Raw genomic sequence first — 21,747 nt, forward strand, 5'->3', positions numbered from 1 at the left:
TATTAGTAAAGCTTTCAAGCAATCTTGTATTACTTTACTGCTGAGTGTAGAACATATTATTCGGCATTGTTGTAGGCAGATGCACATATTATTCTTCTACAAAACCATACATTGTTTTGCCTAATGTGTTAGTGTTTGTGTATATGTGAGTGAAGTTTTGACACCATACAATGAACAGATAGAAGGGCAAGTGAGTCTGATGGCAGTTCAAAAACTTAAAACTGTTTGCCGGCCAGTGTGGCCGAGCGGTTCTAGGTGCTTCAGTCTGGAACCGCGAGACTGCTACAGTCACAGGTTTGAATCCTGCCTCGGGCATGGATGTGTGTGATGTCCTTAGGTTAGTTAGGTTTAAGTAGTTCTAAGTACTAGGGTACTGATGACCTCAGATGTTAAGTCCCATAGTGCTCAGAGCCATTTGAACTATTTTTGAAAAGTTTTTGTTACAGGAAAGTGGCATAGGTGAGTAAACTTCAGGCGGCTGTGAAATGGAATGAACTCTGTAATTCTGTTGAACATCAGCCTGTTCTCCACATGAAGATAATCATTGTGAACTGCCAGAACATATCTCTCATGAAGCACATTTTCAAAAACATATTTCTTTTCAAGCTTTAATTAGTTTTTAGACACAATGCAGCAGTTTAAAAAAGTGGACAAATGTTTGTTTCTCAACAGGCTTTTTAAGTTTGGATGATGCAACTATACCTGGCAATAATGGCCTTAAGGACCAAGTAGCTGCCCTCAGATGGATTCAGCAGAACATCATAAACTTTGGTGGTGATCCAGATAATGTTACAATATTTGGTCAAAGTGCTGGTGGTGCCTCTGTACAATATCATTTGATATCTCCAATGTCAAAAGGTAGTAAATGTTTAGAATGTTTTTGGTAGGGTGTTGGTCTCCCTTTCTCTCCCTCCCTCCCTCCGTCCCTCCCTTCCTCCCCCCCCCCCCCCCCCCCCCCAAATCTCTCTCTCTCTCTCTCTCTCTCTCTCTCTCTCTCTAGGCTTCCCTGACAATGATGACCATCCACAACATTGGACCTGATTTATATGTGTTACGTTCTTCTCCTTTTGTGAGACCTGCTTTGGAAATGTCATATAAAAATAAATCAATTTGTAAGACACCATTTTGCTGCTTAAAAAACTCCATAGAAATAAAAAGACTCTAGTGATCAAATGTCAGACACCAAACTAACTTTTTTATTCTCCTGAAGGTACCACATACTATTCCCATGGTATTGTGGGAAAGTTTTGTAGTATTTGAGAGAAACAGAGGAAAGTCAATGACAAGTTTGTGAGTTGTGTGATAAGGACACTGCTTGCTGAAGGCAAGAATGTGAATTTAAGTCTCACTTTAGATCAAAATTTTTATTTCTCGCGTGCCGACTACACAGCATACACTCCACAAGGAGTAAATGACTTCCACCTTAAATAGACAATATTTCTTCCGTTTTTCCATATGGATTTTATTACCTTTGTCAAGCACCTGGAAAACAAAAATGTAATCATAATTCTTTTTGTTAGATGTATTTCACAAGAAATTGATTATAATAGTATGCATCATATTGCAAATGAAGCAACTATATTTCAACACAATAACACACCTCATTCTCTTGCTTAGCTCCTTTTACCCAACTTCCTCTTTGTGAACTGTATGACGAATTTAACACCAGAGATTGGTGTAAGATTTGTTCAAAGTATTTTCATTGGGGGGGGGGGGGGATGCAGTGGGGAAGCCAGTGGACATTCTTAGTGAGATCCTCTCCTGGTAATGCAGAATTTGTAGTAGAAATAAGTTGATAGAACAGCAGGAGCATAAGATCTGTACCCTTCAGGTGCAGTTTGGAAGAGCAAAGGAGGAACTAGATACATTGAGGAGAGTGAAGGGTGCTGGGAAATGGGAACTAGCTGTTGGTAAGAAGGTAGCTACAAGGAGGAGATATTCAGACAGTTGTACTTTGTATATAACCAATAGATTTGACCAACTGTCAGAGTTTAGTGGAGAGGAACCTCTCGCAGCTGCAGGTGTAGGAAACTTGCAGCAGTCCTTAGCAGTTAGGGAGCCTAAGCCAGTTGTAAATTCTAACAGAAAGAAGAAGGTTCTGCTGCTAGGTAGTTTGCATGGCAGAGGTGTGGGGCAGCAATTGCAGGAAGTGTTGGGAAGCGAGTAACAGGTCACCAGCATTGTAAAGCCTAGTGCAGGGTGGATTAAGTGACTGTTAACATAGGGGAGTTATGTAGGAATTTTATGAAAGAGGATCAGGTAATGATTGTGGGTGGAACTGGGAATAGTCTTGATAGGGACAGAGAGTATGATGTAAGTGGTGACCAGGTTTATTTATTTTTTTATTTATCTACATGTCAAGCTCCATAGGACCAAATTGAGGAGCAAATCTCCAAGGTCATGGAATGTGTCAGCACATTAAATTACAACGTAAAAGTAATAACAGATAAAAAGAAATGCTTATGAACCTGAAAAAAGTCAGTTCATAAGTTTAAGTAAACGCAATCAACAATACAACAAGAATCAGCTTAATTTTTCAAGGAACTCCTTGACAGAACAGAAGGAGTGACCCAAGAGGAAACTCCTCAGTTTCAACTTGAAAGCATGCGGATCACTGCTACGATTCTTGAATTCAAGTGGTAGCTTATTGATAATGGATGCAGCAGTTACTGCACACCTTCCTGCACAAGATGTAAGGAAGTCCGATCCAAATGCAGGTTTGATTTTTACCAAGCATTAACTGAGTGAAAGCTGCTTGTTCTTGAAGATGAGCTAGTATTGTTAACAAAAAATGACAGTAAGGAATATATATATTGAGAGGCCAATGTCAAAATACCCAGACTCGTGAACAGTGGTCGATAAGATGTACCGATGCCTCCTCTTTATTCTTCTTCTTGTTTTTTGTTTATCCCAGCTTCTTGAGATCTCTTGTGAAGAGACATGATACAACATGTTCAGTAGTGGTGTTGGACAATCAATAAAGTTACACAACAGTTAGTAATTTAACTTTTAAAAACCCCAGTTTATTGGCATTTCTGGAAATAAAATCACTCTCATATTCTCAGGCAGTCAGCAAATTTTGTGTAACAGTTTGTATGTATAATGGGACTTACTATGTTGCAAAACATTCTAATTTATTAATTAATCTGCATTACAGTGTTGCTAAACAATGTGATCACCAAGGTGATAAGTGTCTCAATTAAAACAGAACCATGATATTTTGAATAAACATTCGGTTCATTCTTGTCAAAATCAGCACTTGCCTCAAAATTAATTTCCAACTTTGTGCATTGAGTCCAAGCGTGTTTGCAACTATTGTACGTGATTCACTCTACAGCTCAACCATGCACTAGCATATAATGTATTTCAAATCAAGTGTGCAGGTTTCAGTTTTCCGTAATGGGCTAAATGACTCTTTTGAAATAACGTGATGTGTCTATCTCACGTAAAGTCTAAATGAAACTGGATTTGTCTCTATTCTTGCCAAAATCACAAAAAATAAAATTCACCACACAGGTCAGTGAACTGTACATGCACACTTTTAGCACTCTATGTGATAACTCGTCTCAGAGTAAAAGCCGCGCATAAATTCACTCTTTTTCATGCACACAAAATTCAAAACACCTTTATATTAAACAGATAAATTGTGGCCTGCAATTACTAATTAATATTTCCCATTCTGAATAAACTTCAAGAACTTGTATTTCATAATCAATAAAATTTTATCACCTGAAAGAAACTATTAGTTTGCTAAAACGGTTTCAGATTACAGTCAACTCATGTCTAGATGATGACGTCATGAATCAATACTTGCTTGGAATGAATGAAATACCTGCACTGAGTCAACTGAGTAATTTACTGACTTTTATAACAAATTTGGTACCCCTTGCATCGCTACAAAGAGGTTCGTGAACTTACACCACTTATTGCCCGAACCGCCCATTTCTGAGCCAAAAATATCCTTTTCGAATGGGGAGAGTTACCCCAAAATATAACAACACATGACATAAGTGAATTAAAGTAAGCAAAGTAGACTAATTTTGTGCCGAACAATCACTCACTTCAGATACCGTTCTAATAGTAAAAATGGCAGTATTAAGTCTTTGAACAAGATCCTGAATGTGGGCTTTCCACAACAGCTTACTATCTTTCAGAACACTTAGAAATTTGAACTGTTCAGTTGCACTAATAATATTCCCATTCTGTGAAATTAAAACATAAGGTTTTGTTGAATTTTGTGTTAGAAACTGTGAAAACTGAGTCTTATTGTGATTTAGTGTTAGTTTATTTTCTACAAGCCGTGAACTTAGGTCATGAACTGCACCATTTGAAACTGAGCCACTGTTGCACACAACATCCTTTACTCCCAGGCTAGTGTCATCAGCAAACAGAAATATTTTAGAGTTACCCATAATACTAAAGGGCATATCATTTATAAAAGGAACAGGAGTGGCCCCAACACTGATCCTTTAAATATGTCTGCTTGTGTCTGTATATGTGTGGATGGATGTGTGTGTGTGTGTGTGTGTGTGTGTGTGTGTGTGTGTGTGTGTGTGTGTGTCCTTTTTTCCCCCTAAGGTAAGTCTTTCCGCTCCCGGGCTTGGAATGACTCCTTACCCTCTCCCTTAAAACCCACATCCTTTTGTCTTTCCCTCTCCTTCCCTCTTTCCTGATGAGGCAACAGTTTGTTGCGAAAGCTTGAATTTTGTGTGTATGTTTGTGTTTGTTTGTGTGTCTGTCGACCTGTCAGCACTTTCATTTGGTAAGTCACATCATCTTTATTTTTAGATATATTTTTCCTACGTGGAATGTTTCCCTCTATTATAACCCCATATATATATATATATATATATATATATATATATATATATATATATATATATATGGGGGGGCTGCGAAAGCTTGAAATTTTGTGTGTGTGTGTGTGTGTGTTTTTTTTATTGTGTCTATCCACCAGCGCTTTCCCGTTTGGTATATATATATATATATATATATAGGGTGTCCCAGCTATCTTGTCCACCCAAAATATCTCTGGAACAATAACAGCTATTGGAAAACGACTTTCACCGGTATCAATGTAGGGCTGGGGCCCATGAATGTACATATTTGGAAACATTCTAAAACGAAAGCATATGTGTTTTTTAACACAAACTTATGTTGTTTTAAATGGACCTCCTGTATTTTTTCTTCAGCAATCCATAGCATGACAAAGCACATACACATTGGCATTGATTGCATCGCAATATTCCCATTACATCCCGAGATATTAAGACGTGAAGTTGATGCTTGAAACACCCGACATGCACTGCTAGCGCACGTCCTGAGGCTCAGGCGTGAACCCCATGCTGCCCGTAATCGCGATGTGATTGACATGCGTAATCACACTTCCATACTTATCAAGAGATCCGAAATGAATAATACGGTCTGCTGCCATCCTGCATTAACGTCGTACATTCCAGCAGGTATTTATCCCATAGGCTAGGGGTGATGCGGTTCTGTAACATATCTATGTACCGCAACGTTAGTCACAAAGTTAACTTCGCTTATCATTAATCCGTTACTAAAAAGGTAATGCCGTTCAACGTTAAAACTTTACTTTACTATAGATCTAGCGCAAGTGACAGTTAATCATTCACTCGTAATAGTAAAATTCATGTTGATGGTTTTAGTGAAATGAGCAAGTGGACTAAAAGTTTTACTGTTGTTTAGGTAAAAATGTTTTGATTTGGGAAGTTCAGGTAGGACATAGAAGATGAATGTAAACATGTTTAACCAATTAGTTTTATTATCACATAATTATCAATGTTATGTTTATCTAATGCATTAAATGACAAATTGTTGCAAACAAATGTTTCTTAACATCACTGGGTAAAATGGCCCTTTGTAGAAACTTCCACACCTCCGTACTTATCAAGAGGTCCGAAACGAATAATACGGTCTGCTGCCATCAACTCTCATAAGCACATAATGGTTTCCCTCTCGCACGTTTTACGTATCTACGTACACAATATGAACCAGTCCCGATCGGTGTACACCCGTCAGGTTGTCTTATTTATCCTGCACACCCAAAATAAGGTTTATCTAATGCGTTATATGACCCATTGTGCCTGTCGCGCAGGGCCTGCTCTACCTAGTCAAGTGTCCAACGTAGTTCCCACTACTGCCACAGTTATCACTTCGCCTCGTTTATGATTTGCGACCCATGCAAACTCCTGTACTCCACCACCCTTCGAGCATCCCATTTGTTGTTGCTTTGGCGTGCAGTACAGTGCTTGCCAGTGTAGTCGTGCATCAGAGTAATCCAGTGACAGCACGGAGGTAGTACACATTGTGAATAAACGTTGTGTTGTGGAACTTATACTGTACAGTATAATGTACACACATGAAGATATGGTAGAAATGCTGCTGATCTATGGAGAATGTACATTGACGGAAAATACGTTATGAGATTGCTTGTTTGTTGATAGTACTGTTAGCGAACATTATGATTATTAAGTTAATATGTCTGTTTTCTACCCTACTCTACATACCTGTACTGTACCCTGTTGTAGGTGGACGAAATGCTGTTCAGGCAGAACGACTGTACAGAAGACGATTCCCTGACAAGGCATCGCCTTCACGCCGGATGTTTGGTCGTCTCACATCTTGTCTAGTCGCCTTCGCGCTGGATGTTTGGTCGTCTCACATCTCGTCTACGTGAAACAGGAAGCTCAAATCCAAGACCTCGACATCGTCCTAGAACACGCACAGATGAACATGCTGAAGTTGCTGTGCTCGCTACCATAGCTATGAATCCTCAAATCAGCACACGTCAAATTGAACGTGAAGTTGGTGTGTCGAAATCAAGTGCACAGCGTATTCTTAAACATCATACATTTCAACCTTACCATGTTCATTTACACCAGGATCTTCATGGAAATGACTTCCACAGTAGGGTAACAGTTTGTCGGTGGGCTCAGCAAAAACTTCTGACTAATCCAAATTTTTTTGCAGATGTTCTCTTTACTGACGAAGCATCATTCTCCAACAAAGGCATTGTCAATATGAGGAATATGCGTTATTGGTCCACAGACAATCCAAAATGGCTCCGTCAGGTAGAGCATCAACATCCGTGGAAAGTTAATGTTTGGTGTGGGATTATTGGAGATGCCATTATCGGACCTTTCTTTATAAATGGCAGACAATGCTCCAGATTTATACAACACAATCTTCCTGTTCTCTTGGACACTGTACCTCTGAACCGGAGAATGGTCTTGTGGTATCAGCATGACGGATGCCCTGCACATAACGCCTTACGAGCACGACGACTTCTGAACCGTAAGTTCCCTGGTAGGTGGATTGTACGAGGTGGCCCAGTTAGGTGGCCTGCCCAATCTCCGGACCTTACACTGCTGGATTATTTTCTTTGGGGAGCAGTGAAGGATGCTGTTTACCAACATGAACCAACAACACCAGAGGACATGAAGCAATGCATTATTGATGCTTGTACAGCCATCAAAGAGGAAACAGTAGCACGAAGTAGGGCATCCTTCATCCGCAGAGTGACCCTATGTATGCAAGCCAATGGGCATCACTTTGAGCATGAGATGTGAATGCTATGTTTAGTATGTAGTGCTGGTATCACAGTGGAAGTTTCTACAAAGGGCCATTTTACAATGTGATGTTAAGAAACATTTGTTTGCAACAATTTGTCATTTAACGCATTAGATAAACATAACATTGATAATTATGTAATAATAAAACTAATTGGCTAAACATGTTTACATTCATCTTCTATGTCCTACCTGAACTTCCCAAATCAAAACATTTTTACCTAAACAACAATAAAACCTTTAGTCCACTTGCTCGTTTCACTAAAACCATCAACATGAATTTTACTATTACGAGTGAATGATTAACTGTCACTTGCACTAGATCTATAGTAAAGTAAAGTTTTAACGTTGAACGACATTACCTTTTTAGTAATGGATTAATGATAAGTGAAGTTAACTTTGTGACTAACGTTGCGGTACATAGATATGTTACAGAACCGCATCACCCCTAGCCTATAGGATAAATACCTGCTGGAATGTACGACGTTAATGCAGGATGGCAGCAGACCGTATTATTCATTTCGGACCTCTTGATAAGTATGGAAGTGTGATTATGCATGTCAATCACATCGCGATTACGGGCAGCATGGGGTTCACGCCTGAGCCTCAGGACGTGCGCTAGCAGTGCATGTCGGGTGTTTCAAGCATCAACTTCACGTCTTAATATCTCGGGATGTAATGGGAATATTGTGATGCAATCAACGCCATTGTGTATGTGCTTTGTCATGCTATGGATTGCTGAAGAAAAAATATAGGAGGTCCATTTAAAACAACATAAGTTTGTGTTAAAAAACACATATGCTTTCGTTTTAGAATGTTTCCAAATATGTACATTCATGGGCCCCAGCCCTACATTGGTACTGGCGAAAGTCATTTTCCAATAGCTGTTATTGTTCCAGAGATATTTTGGGTGGACTATATATATATATATATATATATATATATATATATATATATATAACATTCCACGTGGAAAAATTATATCTAAAAACAAAGATGATGTGACTTACCAAACGAAAGTGCTGGCAGGTCGATAGACACACAAACATACACACAAAATTCAAGCTTTCGCAACCAACGGTTGCTTCATCAGGAAAGAGGGAAGGAGAGGGAAAGACGAAAGGATGTGGGTTTTAAGGGAGAGGGTAAGGAGTCATTCCAATCCCGGGAGCGGAAAGACTTACCTTAGGGGGAAAAAAGGACAGATATACACTCGCACACACACCCATATCCAACCACACATACACAGACACAAGCAGTCATTTGTAAAGGCAAAGAGTTTGGGCAGAGATGTCAGTCGAGGCAGAAGTACAGAGGCAAAGATGCTGTTGAAAGACAGGTGAGGTATGAGCGGCGGCAACTTGAAATTAGCGGAGGTATAGCCTGGCGTATAACGAGAAGAGAGGATATACTGAAGGGCAAGTTCCCATCTCCGGGGTTCTGACAGGTTGGTGTTAGTGGGAAGTATCCAGATAACCCGGACAGTGTAACACTGTGCCAAGATGTGCTGGCCGTGCACCAAGGGATGTTTAGCCACAGGGTGATCCTCATTACCAACAAACACTGTCTGCCTGTGTCCATTCATGCGAATGGACAGTTTGTTGCTGGTCATTCCCACATAGAAAGCTTCACAGTGTAGGCAGGTCAGTCGGTAAATCACGTGGGTGCTTTCACACGTGGGTCTGCCTTTGATCGTGTACACCTTCCGGGTTACAGGACTGGGGTAGGTGGTGGTGGGAAGGTGCATGGGACAGGTTTTACACCGGGGGGCGGTTACAAGGGTAGGAGCCAGAGGGTAGGGAAGGTGGTGTGGGGATTTTATAGGCATGAACTAAGAGGTTACGAAGGTTAGGTGGACGGCAGAAAGACACTCTTGGTGGAGTGGGGAGGATTTCATGAAGGATGGATCTCATTTCAGGGCAGGATTTGAGAAAGTCATATCCCTGCTGGAGAGCCACATTCAGAGTCTGATCCAGTCCCGGAAAGTACCCTGTCACAAGTGGGGCACTTTTGTGGTTCTTCTGTGGGAGGTTCTGGGCTTGAGGGGATGAGGAAGTGGCTCTGGTTATTTGCTTCTGTACCAGGTCGGGAGGATAGTTGCAGGATGCGAAAGCTGTTTTCAGATTGTTGGTGTAATGGTTCAGGGATTCCGGACTGGAGCAGATTCGTTTGCCACGAAGACCTAGGCTGTAGGGAAGGGACGGTTTGATGTGGAATGGGTGGCAGCTGTCATAATGGAGGTACTGTTGCTTGTTGGTGGGTTTGATGTGGACAGACGTGTGAAGCTGGCCATTGGACAGATGGAGGTCAACGTCAAAGAAAGTGGCATGGGATTTGGAGTAGGACCAGGTGAATCTGATGGAACCGAAGGAGTTGAGGTTGGAGAGGAAATTCTGGAGTTCTTTTTCACTGTGAGTCCAGATCATGAAGATGTCATCAATAAATCTGTACCAAACTTTGGGTTGGCAGGCCTGGGTAACCAAGAAGGCTTCCTCTAAGCAACCCATGAATAAGTTGGCATACGAGGGGGCCATCCTGGTACCCATGGCTGTTCCCTTTAATTGTTGGTATGTCTAGCCTTCAAAAGTAAAGAAGTTGTGGGTCAGGATGAAGCTGGGTAAGGTAACGAGGAAAGAGGTTTTATATATATATATAATAGAGGGAAACATTCCACGTGGGAAAAATATATCTAAAAACAAAGATGATGAGACTTACCAAACAAAAGCACTGGCCGGTCGATAGACACACAAACATACACACAAAATTCAAGCTTTCACAACAAACAGTTGCTTCATCAGGAAAGAGGTAAGGAGAGGGAAAGACGAAAGGATGTGAGTTTTAAGGGAGAGGGTAAGGAGACATTCCAATCCTGGGAGCGGAAAGACTTACCTTAGGGGGAAAAAAGGACAGGTATACACTCGCGCACACACACACACATATCCATCCGCACATACACAGACACAAGCAGACATTGTGTCTGTGTATGTGCGGATGGATATGTGTGTGTGTGAGAGTGTATACCTGTCCTTTTTTCCCCCTAAGGTAAGTCTTTCCGCTCCCGGGATTGGAATGACTCCTTACCCTCTCCCTTAAAACCCACATCCTTTCGTCTTTCCCTCTCCTTCCCTCTTTCCTGATGAAGCAACTGTTTGTTGCGAAAGCTTGAATTTTGTGTGTATGTTTGTGTTTGCTTGTGTGTCTATCGACCTGCCAGCGCTTTTTACAAACTATGTAGAAAAGCTAATCCAATGGCAATAGAGAGGTTTTTAAACCTCGATAAGGAACAAGAGTGGCAGAATGTTTATAGTGCTGATAACATAGATGGCAAATATAACACTTTCCCTAACACATTTCTCATCCTCTTTCAAAGTTTCTTTCCATTAGAATGTTCTAAACACGGTACTAGCAGTAAAAGGCAGCCTGGATGGTTGTCTAGTGGGGTAAGGGTATCATGAAGAACAAATTGGGAATTATATCGAAATATTAGAAGTAGTCACAATTGAGCTACAGTAGCCCATGACAAACCGCATTGTAAGGTGCTTAAAAATGTTATTAGGAAGGCAAAGAGTATTTGGTTCGCAAGAAGAGCAGCTAATTCACAGGATAAAATTAAAACCATATGGAGGGTTCAGATGTCAATCAGTGTTTCAGTCCACAATGAAACTGAAGATAATTAGATGTCAAAATGTAACACAGAAAAATACAAGTGATTCATACAATAATAAGACTTTTTTTTACTGAAACCTAATACAACAACTCACCTATTGTGAGGATATAGAAGAACATAACTTAAATAATTTACAACATAACTATAATTTAACACAAAAACTGTCACTTATGGTCACTCCCCACTGTACTTTTTGATGAATTTAATCCATATATGCATCATTATCACTGCCATACTCTCTATGATTCTTGATTTCTTTTGTTTTTCAGGATGATGCACATGTGCTTTGGTTTATTGAAGGTAACCACCAATAAACTTAGTGGTAATGTAGAGGAATATGTTGCAAAAGTTCCAGCATATGCTTTTTTTCAGCTCTTTAACAGGTTGATGAACAACATTTATCAAATAAGGACACTTTCCTTTTGAATTTGATGTAATGTTGATCTCATAAAATGCTATGTCTTCCAGCAATGTTTCTTTGTAGAAAACAGAATTTTCTTTGTCTTTGCAGTATCTTAGCCATTTCATTTTTAACCAGTTCACTTTACCCCCTTCAGTATTAGTTTTCCTGTTGGAAACTGAAGCTTCCAAGTTTTTGGTTGCAAGAAACTCTTCTCACTTCATCTCTGTTTCCAGAAATGGATTTTTGCATTTGGTAATTGTTACCAAATCAATCAAATCTCTTGGACCAAAAATAAATTCTTTCGTTTTTGCTTCGGATTCAGTAACCCCAAAATTTGCATCATTTGGGAGGTAACTGTGTCCCGATACCATAAATTTGTGGTCAATGTAATCAGCTGCCATCCCTGGATCTTGCAAAAGTTTTTGCAACAATAAGGTTAGTTTGATATGCCTGTTTTGACCTGTGCAGGAATCTGAATACATGATAATATGGTGATGAGATAAGGCATGTTGTTTAAGATGTTTAACAAGACATGCTCCAATTTCCTGTGATCCTCGAGATCCTTCTATCTCATCCCACATGAACATTTAACCTTTAGAGCCATTAAAACTGTGCACTCCTAGGTTATATCCATACATATTTAGTTTGTGATAGGCAACAGATGAGGGAAGTTTTGAGAAAGGTAAAGCTTTTTGCAGTTCAAAAGTAAAAATGTAAAAATCATCTCCTGCAAGCAACTTGTCTGAATTCAAAGAATCTCTTGCTTATTGTGCTTGCGGAAGATGAAGTTTTTCTGTAATCCTTGCCTCGTCCTTTTTTTGTATCATCATTATCAAAAGTAAGAATGTTCTGCATGGAATTGCATAACTGGCATGTATCTTTGGATGGGAGCTTAAAATGTAAATTGAAATTAGTAGAAAACCCATGATAATACATATTTTCTTAGACAGGTTCGATACCATCCTGTGCACATTTCTCCACAAAAAGGTTGTACATCTTTCTGATATTCAGATCAGACTGCAAATAACTCTGATTTGGCACATCGGAGAGGATATAATGAGTTTTATAACAGGGAAACGATTCGATGTGTACTTTTGCTTTTGTCACATCAATTTTGTTTGTTGGCGGCCTGTGGTCTCTTTTATCAGTACATGTGGATGGTTCTGTACTACCTGATTTTTATAAAGATGAGCATCACTAACTTGAAATGTGTCCATAAAAAAAATTGTACACACACCAACTGACATTACTGTTGTTGTCAAATAATATGTCAGAGTTTTCGATTTTGGTGCCTTCAATGAGTTTCTTGGATGACATTGCTTCACCTTCATGTTGTGGATCAGTCCGCGAAGATAGACGTCCTGCTTTGCATTATCACCCAGTTTATAAAAGGATTCGAACAATAATCACTGTTCTGCAGCATTTACTAAATAAAAACACCGTCATGAACATTTACAGTTCACATTTTTAAAGGATTTTGCAGGCATATTTTTCCCACTTCAGTCCACATAAGCTTTCCCAGAACATCTCTTGGCAGAACTGACTACCCTTTTCCATGAATATTGCTCCCTCTTCCATTTTCTTTCTTTCTGTTTCATCATATTTTCGTTTTCATTGCTTTTATCATGGTTGTCTAACTGGCGATCATCTTCTTCAGTGACATCTACAAATAAATAAAATATTTAGGAAGTCATTCAATGTAGCTCACCAAACATTTCACAATTCAAAAATATTATTCCAAAACACATGTTCAGCAGTGCTTGTAATGTAACATTCCCTTTGGAAGGTTACAGTATCAGTAATGAGATAAACAATACACTAGTTTTGGGAAAGAAGCCTTTTCTGAGTAATCACATGAAATTATGACACATTTTAGAGGATAGAATGTACATACCTGAATCGGACAAATTATTATGATTGTCTGGTACATATTCAGAACCGCTATCTGAGAATGGCGTATTTTCAATGAATGGAGAGGACATCCTGATCTAAAAATAACATACTGTGTAACAGCAGCAGATTACTATGTCTAACAGTATGCCACGACAAGTAAACCAGTATTGGAAACTGACTTACACTAAATGACTTTGGAACATTTCAGATCATTTACTCTGTGGTCAGTACATGTACTGCCATCTAGCATAAGAAATGTCAAATTGTGACTTACTCATCTTGGCAACTAAAAGATTGAATACTCATAAATCTGTTAAGTCACTTGCAGAAAAATGATGACTTACACTGATTGGCTTCTGATCCCTCCATACGATCAATCATGAAGGAAGTGTCTTAGTGAGCAGCATAAGGTTGACTATACAAAGTTAGTTTGTAGTAAAAATATTTCTGTTATTGATAAGTCAGATATATGTGCAGTATTTAACAATCACTTTCCGAGCATTGCTGGTGAACTAAAGAAAAAGTTAGTTTCTACAGGGAATCATATAACTCTCTTGGAAAATTCCTTTCCAAGACTGATGTCTGAAAAACGCCTCTGTGATACTGGCAAGGGAGAGAGTGAGTCAGTAATTAAATCACTGAAGACTAAGGACTCTGATGGATATGATAATATTAAATATAAATAATATAAAATAATAAATAATATTAATATAATATTAAAGTACTGTGCTGCACATGTCAGTCCTGTACTTAGTCATATTTGTAATTTTTCCTTTTAGAATGGTCAGTTTCCTGAACAATTAAAGTACTCAGTGGCAAAGCCACTTTATAAAAAGGGAGAAAGGGATAATGTAGACAATTTTAGACCTATTTCTATGTCATCAGTGTTTACTAATGTTATTGAAAAGGCTGTGTATGTAAGGATAATTGATCATTTTATTTCACATAATTTGTTGTCAAATGTACAGTTCAGTTTTAGAAGTGCTATACCCTCTTTTCTCTGTGAGGACTGGATAGATTAAACAAAAAGTTTTGAACCTAGGCATCTTTTTTGATTTAACAAAGGCGTTTGATTGTGTTGATCACAAAGTATTGCTTCAGAAGCTGGACCATTACGGAATACCAGGGATTGGGGGGGGGGGGGGGGGGGGGGTAGCTCACAATTGGTTCACCTCTTAGTTTAACGATGTACAGCAAAATAATGTCATTATCCATAGTGTCGAGAATGGCTATGATGTGGGGTCTGACTGGGGCACCGTTAAATGGGGGGTGCCACAGGGATCAGTGCAGGAGCCATACCTGTTCCTTATTTATATAAATGATATACCCTGTAGTATTTCTGTTTGCTGATGGACTAGCTGGGCAGTAAAGGATGTTGTGTGCAATGTTGGTACTGTTTCAAATAGTGCAGTTTGTGACACAAGTTAATGGCTTGTAGAAAATAAACTAACGTTAAATCACGGTAAGACTCAGTTTTTACAGTTTCTAACACACAATTCAACAAAACCTGGCATTTTAATTTCACAGAATGGGCATATGACTAGTGAAGCTGAACAGTTCAAATTTCCAAGTGTTCAGGTAGATAGTAAACTGTCGTGGAAAACACACATTCAGGGTCTTGTTCAAAGACTTAAAGCTGCCATTTTTACTATTTGAATGGTATCTCAAGTAAGTGATAGTTTAAAATGGAAAGTGGTCTACTTTGCTTATTTTCATCCTCATATAATGTATGGTATTATATTTTGGGGTAACTCTTCTGATTCTCAAAGGATTTTTTTTGGCTCAGAAATGTGCACTTCAGGCAATAAATGGCATAAATTTGTGAACCTCTTGTCGACCACTGTTAATTAGCCTGGGTATTACGACATTGGCCTCTCATTATATATATTCTTTACTGTTGTTTCTTGTTAACAGTATCAGTTTATTCCCAAGAACTAGCAACTTTCACTCACTTAATACTAGGCAGAAATCCAATCTGCATTTGGATTGTACTTCCATGACTCTTGTGCAAAAAGGTGTGCAATACAATGCTGAGGGTTGCAGTATAATGCTGAATCCATTTTCAATAAGCTGTCACAAGAATTCAAAAATCTTAGCAGTGATCCATGCATGTTCAAATCAAAACTGAAGAGTATCATTATGAATCACTCCCTCTATTCTGCTGAGGAGTTCCGTGAAAAATTAAGCTGATTTCTGTCTTATATTGTTGATTGCATTTACATAAACTTATGGCTTGTCTTTCTTTGGTTCATAAGTATTTTATTTTATATGTTATTTCTTTTATGATGTAATTTCATGCACTGACATGTTCCATGACCTAGGAGATTTTCTCCTCAGTTTGGTCCTATAGAACTAGAAGTGTAAAATAAAATAAAGTAAATGAAGGGATCAGAAAACTCATATTTTTCAAATCTTGAGAAATGTTGACAGTATTAAATATGTTAGCATTAGTAAAATATTGTGCAACATGTACTGATCTAAAATGAGGCAATGCAGAATTAGATTTAATTTCAGTCAGAATATACTGTATATGTAGATTCAAAGAAATGTTTACAAACCAACATGGCACATTGGGCATATAAAAGGATCAGTAATCACAGAGGAACCAGGGGTCGCAAATGCCATTGGAGGGCACTAAGGTCATGAAAAGACATTGCTATACAAACATGGGTGGAGTGCATAGAGATCATAGCCATTTGTGCCATGGAAGTGTTGGTAGTCACATGGCTAGCTGCACGGACTGCGAAATGGCTGAGTTGCGTTTGATCTATGGTATGGCCAACTACAATGGATGAGAAGCTGTGTGATTGATTGTACAAAATATCAACATAGACAAATGCTGTTCAGCACATTGTTCACCACCCTGCATCACCTATTGTGTGAAACTGGTTCGTTTTGTGTGCACAAGCTGGATGCTGGTCACCAACAAACAGCATGAACAGCTGTGGTGGAAGGAAGTGTTCCACACACACATTGAAACCCCCAACCCTTCATCTGGCACTTTGTACCTGACAAAGAACTGCATCCATTTTGTTTACAATGCCTCCAGACGTTGCATCTGGGGGGACTACAACAAACACATGGGATTTGTGTGGTGATTTCTGCAGGAACCCACTGCAAACCGAAGCTTCACAGCAAGTGTCCTCTTCACCAATGAGTCTGTGTTCTCTCAAGGGTGTAATGAACATTCACAACCTGCATGCATGGACAAATGTGAACCTACGTGCTATACATACATGTGCCCCACACAGTACATTTATGCTTAATGTGTGGGCTGGCATTGTGGGAGACTGTTTAATTGGGCCATACATTCTCCCGGACTGACTTGATGGTGGCACTTATCTAATATTGCTGCAAGAGTTTCTGCTGGACATGCTGATTAATGTTCCCATAGCTGTTCATTGCCACATTCGATTTCAGCACAATGGAGCCCTGTGCATTTCAGCAAACAAGTGATGGCACATCTTCAGGCAACCTGTGCCAGTCTCATGGCCACCACAATCACCCAAACTATCCCCAATCGATTTATTCCTGTCGGGGTGGGGTATCTGCAGTGCCTTGTGTATGAGACAGCTGTTACATCACAGGAGGACCTAGTGGGCTGGATTGTTGTGGCTGCAGGATGACTTCGAGATACATCAGGTATCTTTGAGAGGGTGCTACATTCAATGCAGGGTCAGTGTCAGGCATGTTCCAGTGCATCTGGACAAAACTTCGAGCATCTCCTGTATCGGGTATCCATATTTAGCATGGGACTAAATAATTGCAACGCCATTTAATAGCCCTGGATGGCCTTTGTGAGGCCTGGTTCTTATGTGATTACTGGTCCTCGTTCTACGTCCGATGTGCCATGTCAGTTTGTAAACTTTTTTTTTTTAATTGTCCTGTGTGTGTGTGTGTGTGTGTGTGTGTGTGTGTGTGTGTGAATAAATCATACTTTTTTTTAATTACAGCTCATCATCTCTTGTACTACTACTAGTACTCGTACTACTATTACTAGTATTAAGACATTATCTATATGTACTTTGAGTAAGCTGAGAGAGATGTATGCCGTACAGTAATGTTAATGATAAGTGTACAACATCTCTTAGTGAATATTCTGTAGCAAGCACAGTTGAATTTATGTTATTAATAAATGTAATATAATTTTTTATTACTATTACTCAAGTTATTTTCATGGATTTTATTCCCTTTTCTTTTCCTTATTGCATTGTCATACAACTGTTTAAAGAAAAATTGTTTGATGTGTTCAGGGAGTTTAAAAGTTTCTTGCAGAATGCTTTTGTTTTTTTTTTTTTTTTTCAAATTGATGATAAAATACACCATGAAAACCTTTAAATAGTTTGTGCCATCATAGCTTTTGATTCACTGAATATTTGGACCTCACACTTACATATTAAATATATTTTCTTATTTAGGACTTTTTCACAAAGCAATTGCACAAAGCGGTTCTGTTTTTAATCATTGGGCAAGCAGAAAAGCTTTGAAGGAGACGTCATTTGCCTTGGGTGCTGTGCTGGGATGTAACACAAATGATCCAAAAGTGCTAATTGATTTTCTCAGGACTTGCACTCCAAAACAGATAGTGGAAGGCACTGCAAAAATAGTAACTCTTGATGTAAGTTGACTGAAATTATTTTACACTTATTCAATTTTGTGATGTTCATCATGAAATAAACACACCAGACAGAAGATTAGTCACAAGCAGGAAACATCACACTAATGTCGTGTAATATCACCTGAAACCTTTATAATTTCCTCAATTTGGCAAACAAGAGAGTTCACAAGTTTCTTTTGGTATGCCATATCCAGCTCAAGCCACTCACTGATGTTTAAATCCTGTGGTGTTACTGTATTTTATGTTTGTTGATTACTACATTTCATCTGCTGTTCCAAATAGTCCCAGACATTTTCATGTGATTAAAAAAGAGTTATGTAGCAGGCCAGGCAGTAGTGAACCTGAGTGTTCGTCAGATCAGGTATGTATGTGTGTAGCCCTATGAACACAGCTGTTGGCATCATAAAAGACAGGAGTGTCCACACCATACTCATCATGAAGATATACTAGAAAGGGTAATACTGGGCCACCAAGAATGTTGAAATAAACATCTTCGTTAATGTTCACAGTGACCTGAATAAGTGGATCCAAGTCATGGTAGCAAAAGTGCCTCCAAAACGCTGCAGAATTAGCTCTGTTCTGAGCTACATTCTCCACACACTGTAGGTTTTCTACCTCTTTGGGTTGCTGGTGCTGTCAAGGCCCTACAGGATTTGAAAAAGTAAAAAAATTATGGCATTTCAGATCACACTACATGCTTGCAGTCAGCTACTATCCAGTTATTGTGTTACCTGGCCCATTGGAGCTTTCTGTGCCACTATGACCAGTGATCTTTTGCAAAGTACCAGACGCCAAATGTCCAGAGCATTCAGTTCCCTCTGCAATGTCCATTCAGGGACTATTTGAGAGGAAACTGCATTCACTGAAAATAGCAACTATTGTCTGGTTTGAAATTTGAAACCATTTGTCATTGACAAGGTGTGACCTCATCTCCTGTCCCTGTCAGCTAGGATCTTTTTATGACCACTGTTCTTACACCCCCTTCTTCTAGAAACATTGGACAGCCCATGGTGCCACAACTTGGGAAACTTCATTCACAATGTGGTCATGGGTTTGTCCTAACACAATAGCTCTTTTCTGCCATTCTGTCACATCTCCACCCATCTTACTGAGCTGATTCCATGCAACTGCCTGGCACATCTACGCAATTTCACTTCCATGAGTTACATTTGAGAGTCATAAAATTTTCGGGTATCATTTGTGCACCATATACAGCATTCCAAAGTGGCTAGTCTGCTTCTTTAGTGGAGTTCTCAATATTTTGCCCAATGAGCTAACTTAAATGCTCAAACTGTTACACTGATGGAGAATTTGGACATAGTGTAAATTAGCTGATTATTATTATCTTCGTTCCTTTCTCAGACCTTAGGTCTGGTTAAAAATGGAAAGTGACGCCGACCTTCATCAAGCTTGACTTCCTTTTAACTGTATGGTATATGTTACATTGCATTTAGGAACTTTCGGGTCATTGAACATGTATCAATAATTACAGATTTCTGTAGTTGTATATATAAGTTTGGATGTAGCTGTATTGTGTTGATGTACTGATGGATATTGTGTGGTATGACTCCTGTAGTTGATAGTATAATTGGTATAATGTCAACTTTATCCTGATGCCACATGTCCTTGACTTCCTCAGCCAGTTGGATGTATTTTTCAATTTTTTTCTCCTGTTTTCTTCTGTATATTTGTTGTATTGGGTATGGATATTTCGATTAGTTGTGTTGATTTCTTCTTTTTATTGGTGAGTATGATGTCAGGTTTGTTATGTGGTGTTGTTTTATCTGTTATAATGGTTTTGTTCCAGTATAATTTGTATTCATCATTCTCCAGTACATTTTGTGGTGCATACTTGTATGTGGGAACGTGTTGTTTTATTAGTTTATGTTTTATGGCAAGTTGTTGACGTATTATTTTTGCTACATTGTCATGTCTTCTGGGGTAGTCTGTATTTGCTAGTATTGTACATCCACTTGTGATGTGATATACTGTTTCTATTTGTTGTTTGCAAAGTCTGCATTTATCTGTTGTGGTATTGGGATCTTTAATAATATGCTTGCTGTAATATCTGGTGTTTATTGTTTGATCCTGTATTGCAATCATGAATCCTTCCATCTCACTGTATATATTGCCTTTTGTTAGCCATGTGGTGGATGCATCTTGATCGATGTGTGGCTGTGTTAGATGATACGGATGCTTGCCATGTAGTGTTTTCTTTTTCCAATTTACTTTCTTCGTATCTGTTGATGTTATGTGATCTAAAGGGTTGTAGAAGTGGTTATGAAATTGCAATGGTGTAGCCGATGTATTTATATGAGTGATTGCTTTGTGTATTTTGCTAGTTTTTGCTTGTTCTATAAAGAAGTTTCTTAAATTGTCCACCTGTCCATAATATAGATTTTTTATGTCGATGAATCCCCTTCCTCCTTCCTTTCTGTTTAATGTGAATCTTTCTGTTGCTGAATGTATGTGATGTATTCTATATTTGTGGGATTGTGATCGTGTAAGTGTATTGAGTGCTTCTAGGTTTGTGTTACTCCATTTCACTACTCCAAATGAGTAGGTCAATATTGGTATAGCATAAGTATTTATAGCTTTTGTCTTGTTTCTTGCTGTCAGTTTTGTTTTCAGTATTTTTGTTAGTCTTTGTCTATATTTTTCTTTTAGTTCTTCTTTAATATTTGTATTATCTATTCCTATTTTTTGTCTGTATCCTAGATATTTATAGGCATCTGTTTTTTCCATCGCTTCTATGCAGTCGCTGTGGTTATCCAATATGTAATCTTCTTGTTTAGTGTGTTTTCCCTTGACTATGCTATTATTCTTCCATTTGTCTGTTCCAAAAGCCATATTTATATCATTGCTGAATACTTCTGTTATCTTTAGTAATTGGTTGAGTTGTTGTTTGGTTGCTGCCAGTAGTTTTAGATCATCCATGTATAGCAAATGTGTGATTTTGTGTGGGTATGTTCCAGTAATATTATATCCATAATTTGTATTATTTAGCATGTTGGATAGTGGGTTCAGAGCAAGACAGAACCAGAAAGGACTTAATGAGTCTCCTTGGTATATTCCACACTTAATCTGTATTGGCTGTGATGTGATATTATTTGAATTTGTTTGGATATTAAGTGTGGTTTTCCAATTTTTTATGACTATGTTTAGGAACTGTATCAATTTAGGATCTGCTTTGTATATTTCCAATATCTGTAGCAACCATGAGTGGGGTACACTATCAAAAGCTTTTTGGTAATCAATGTATGCGTAGTGTAGCGACCTTTGTTTAGTTTTAGCTTGATATGTCACCTCTGTATCTATTATCAGTTGCTCTTTACATCCTCATGCTCCTTTGCAGCAGCATTTTTGTTCTTCATTTATAATTTTGTTCTGTGTTGTATGTGTCATTAATTTCTGTGTAATGACTGAAGTTAATATTTTGTATATTGTTGGTAGGCATGTTTTGGGGTGATATTTTGCTGGGTTTGCTGTGTCTGCTTGATCTTTAGGTTTGAGATAAGTTATTCCATATGTAAGTGTATCAGGGACTGTGTATGGGTCTGCAATGTAACTGTTA

General features: G+C 38.6%; 1 protein-coding gene across 7 annotated transcripts in view; it reads left to right on the forward strand.

Moving 5' to 3' along the window:
- Nucleotides 1–21,747, forward strand: part of LOC124592198 (esterase FE4-like) — a 133,109-nt gene that overhangs the window by 93,731 nt on the left and 17,631 nt on the right. For 6 of the 7 annotated variants that reach the window (XM_047131815.1, XM_047131811.1, XM_047131812.1 and 3 more), the window contains 2 exons: nt 673–858; nt 17,974–18,173. In XM_047131815.1, the coding sequence (XP_046987771.1) occupies nt 673–858; nt 17,974–18,173 (386 nt within the window). The remainder of the gene's footprint in view (nt 1–672; nt 859–17,973; nt 18,174–21,747) is intronic. The other variant, XM_047131816.1, reaches the window with a different exon arrangement.

Source organism: Schistocerca americana, chromosome 2 (genome assembly GCF_021461395.2).
Source record: "Schistocerca americana isolate TAMUIC-IGC-003095 chromosome 2, iqSchAmer2.1, whole genome shotgun sequence".
NCBI classification, from domain to species: Eukaryota; Metazoa; Arthropoda; class Insecta; order Orthoptera; family Acrididae; genus Schistocerca; species Schistocerca americana.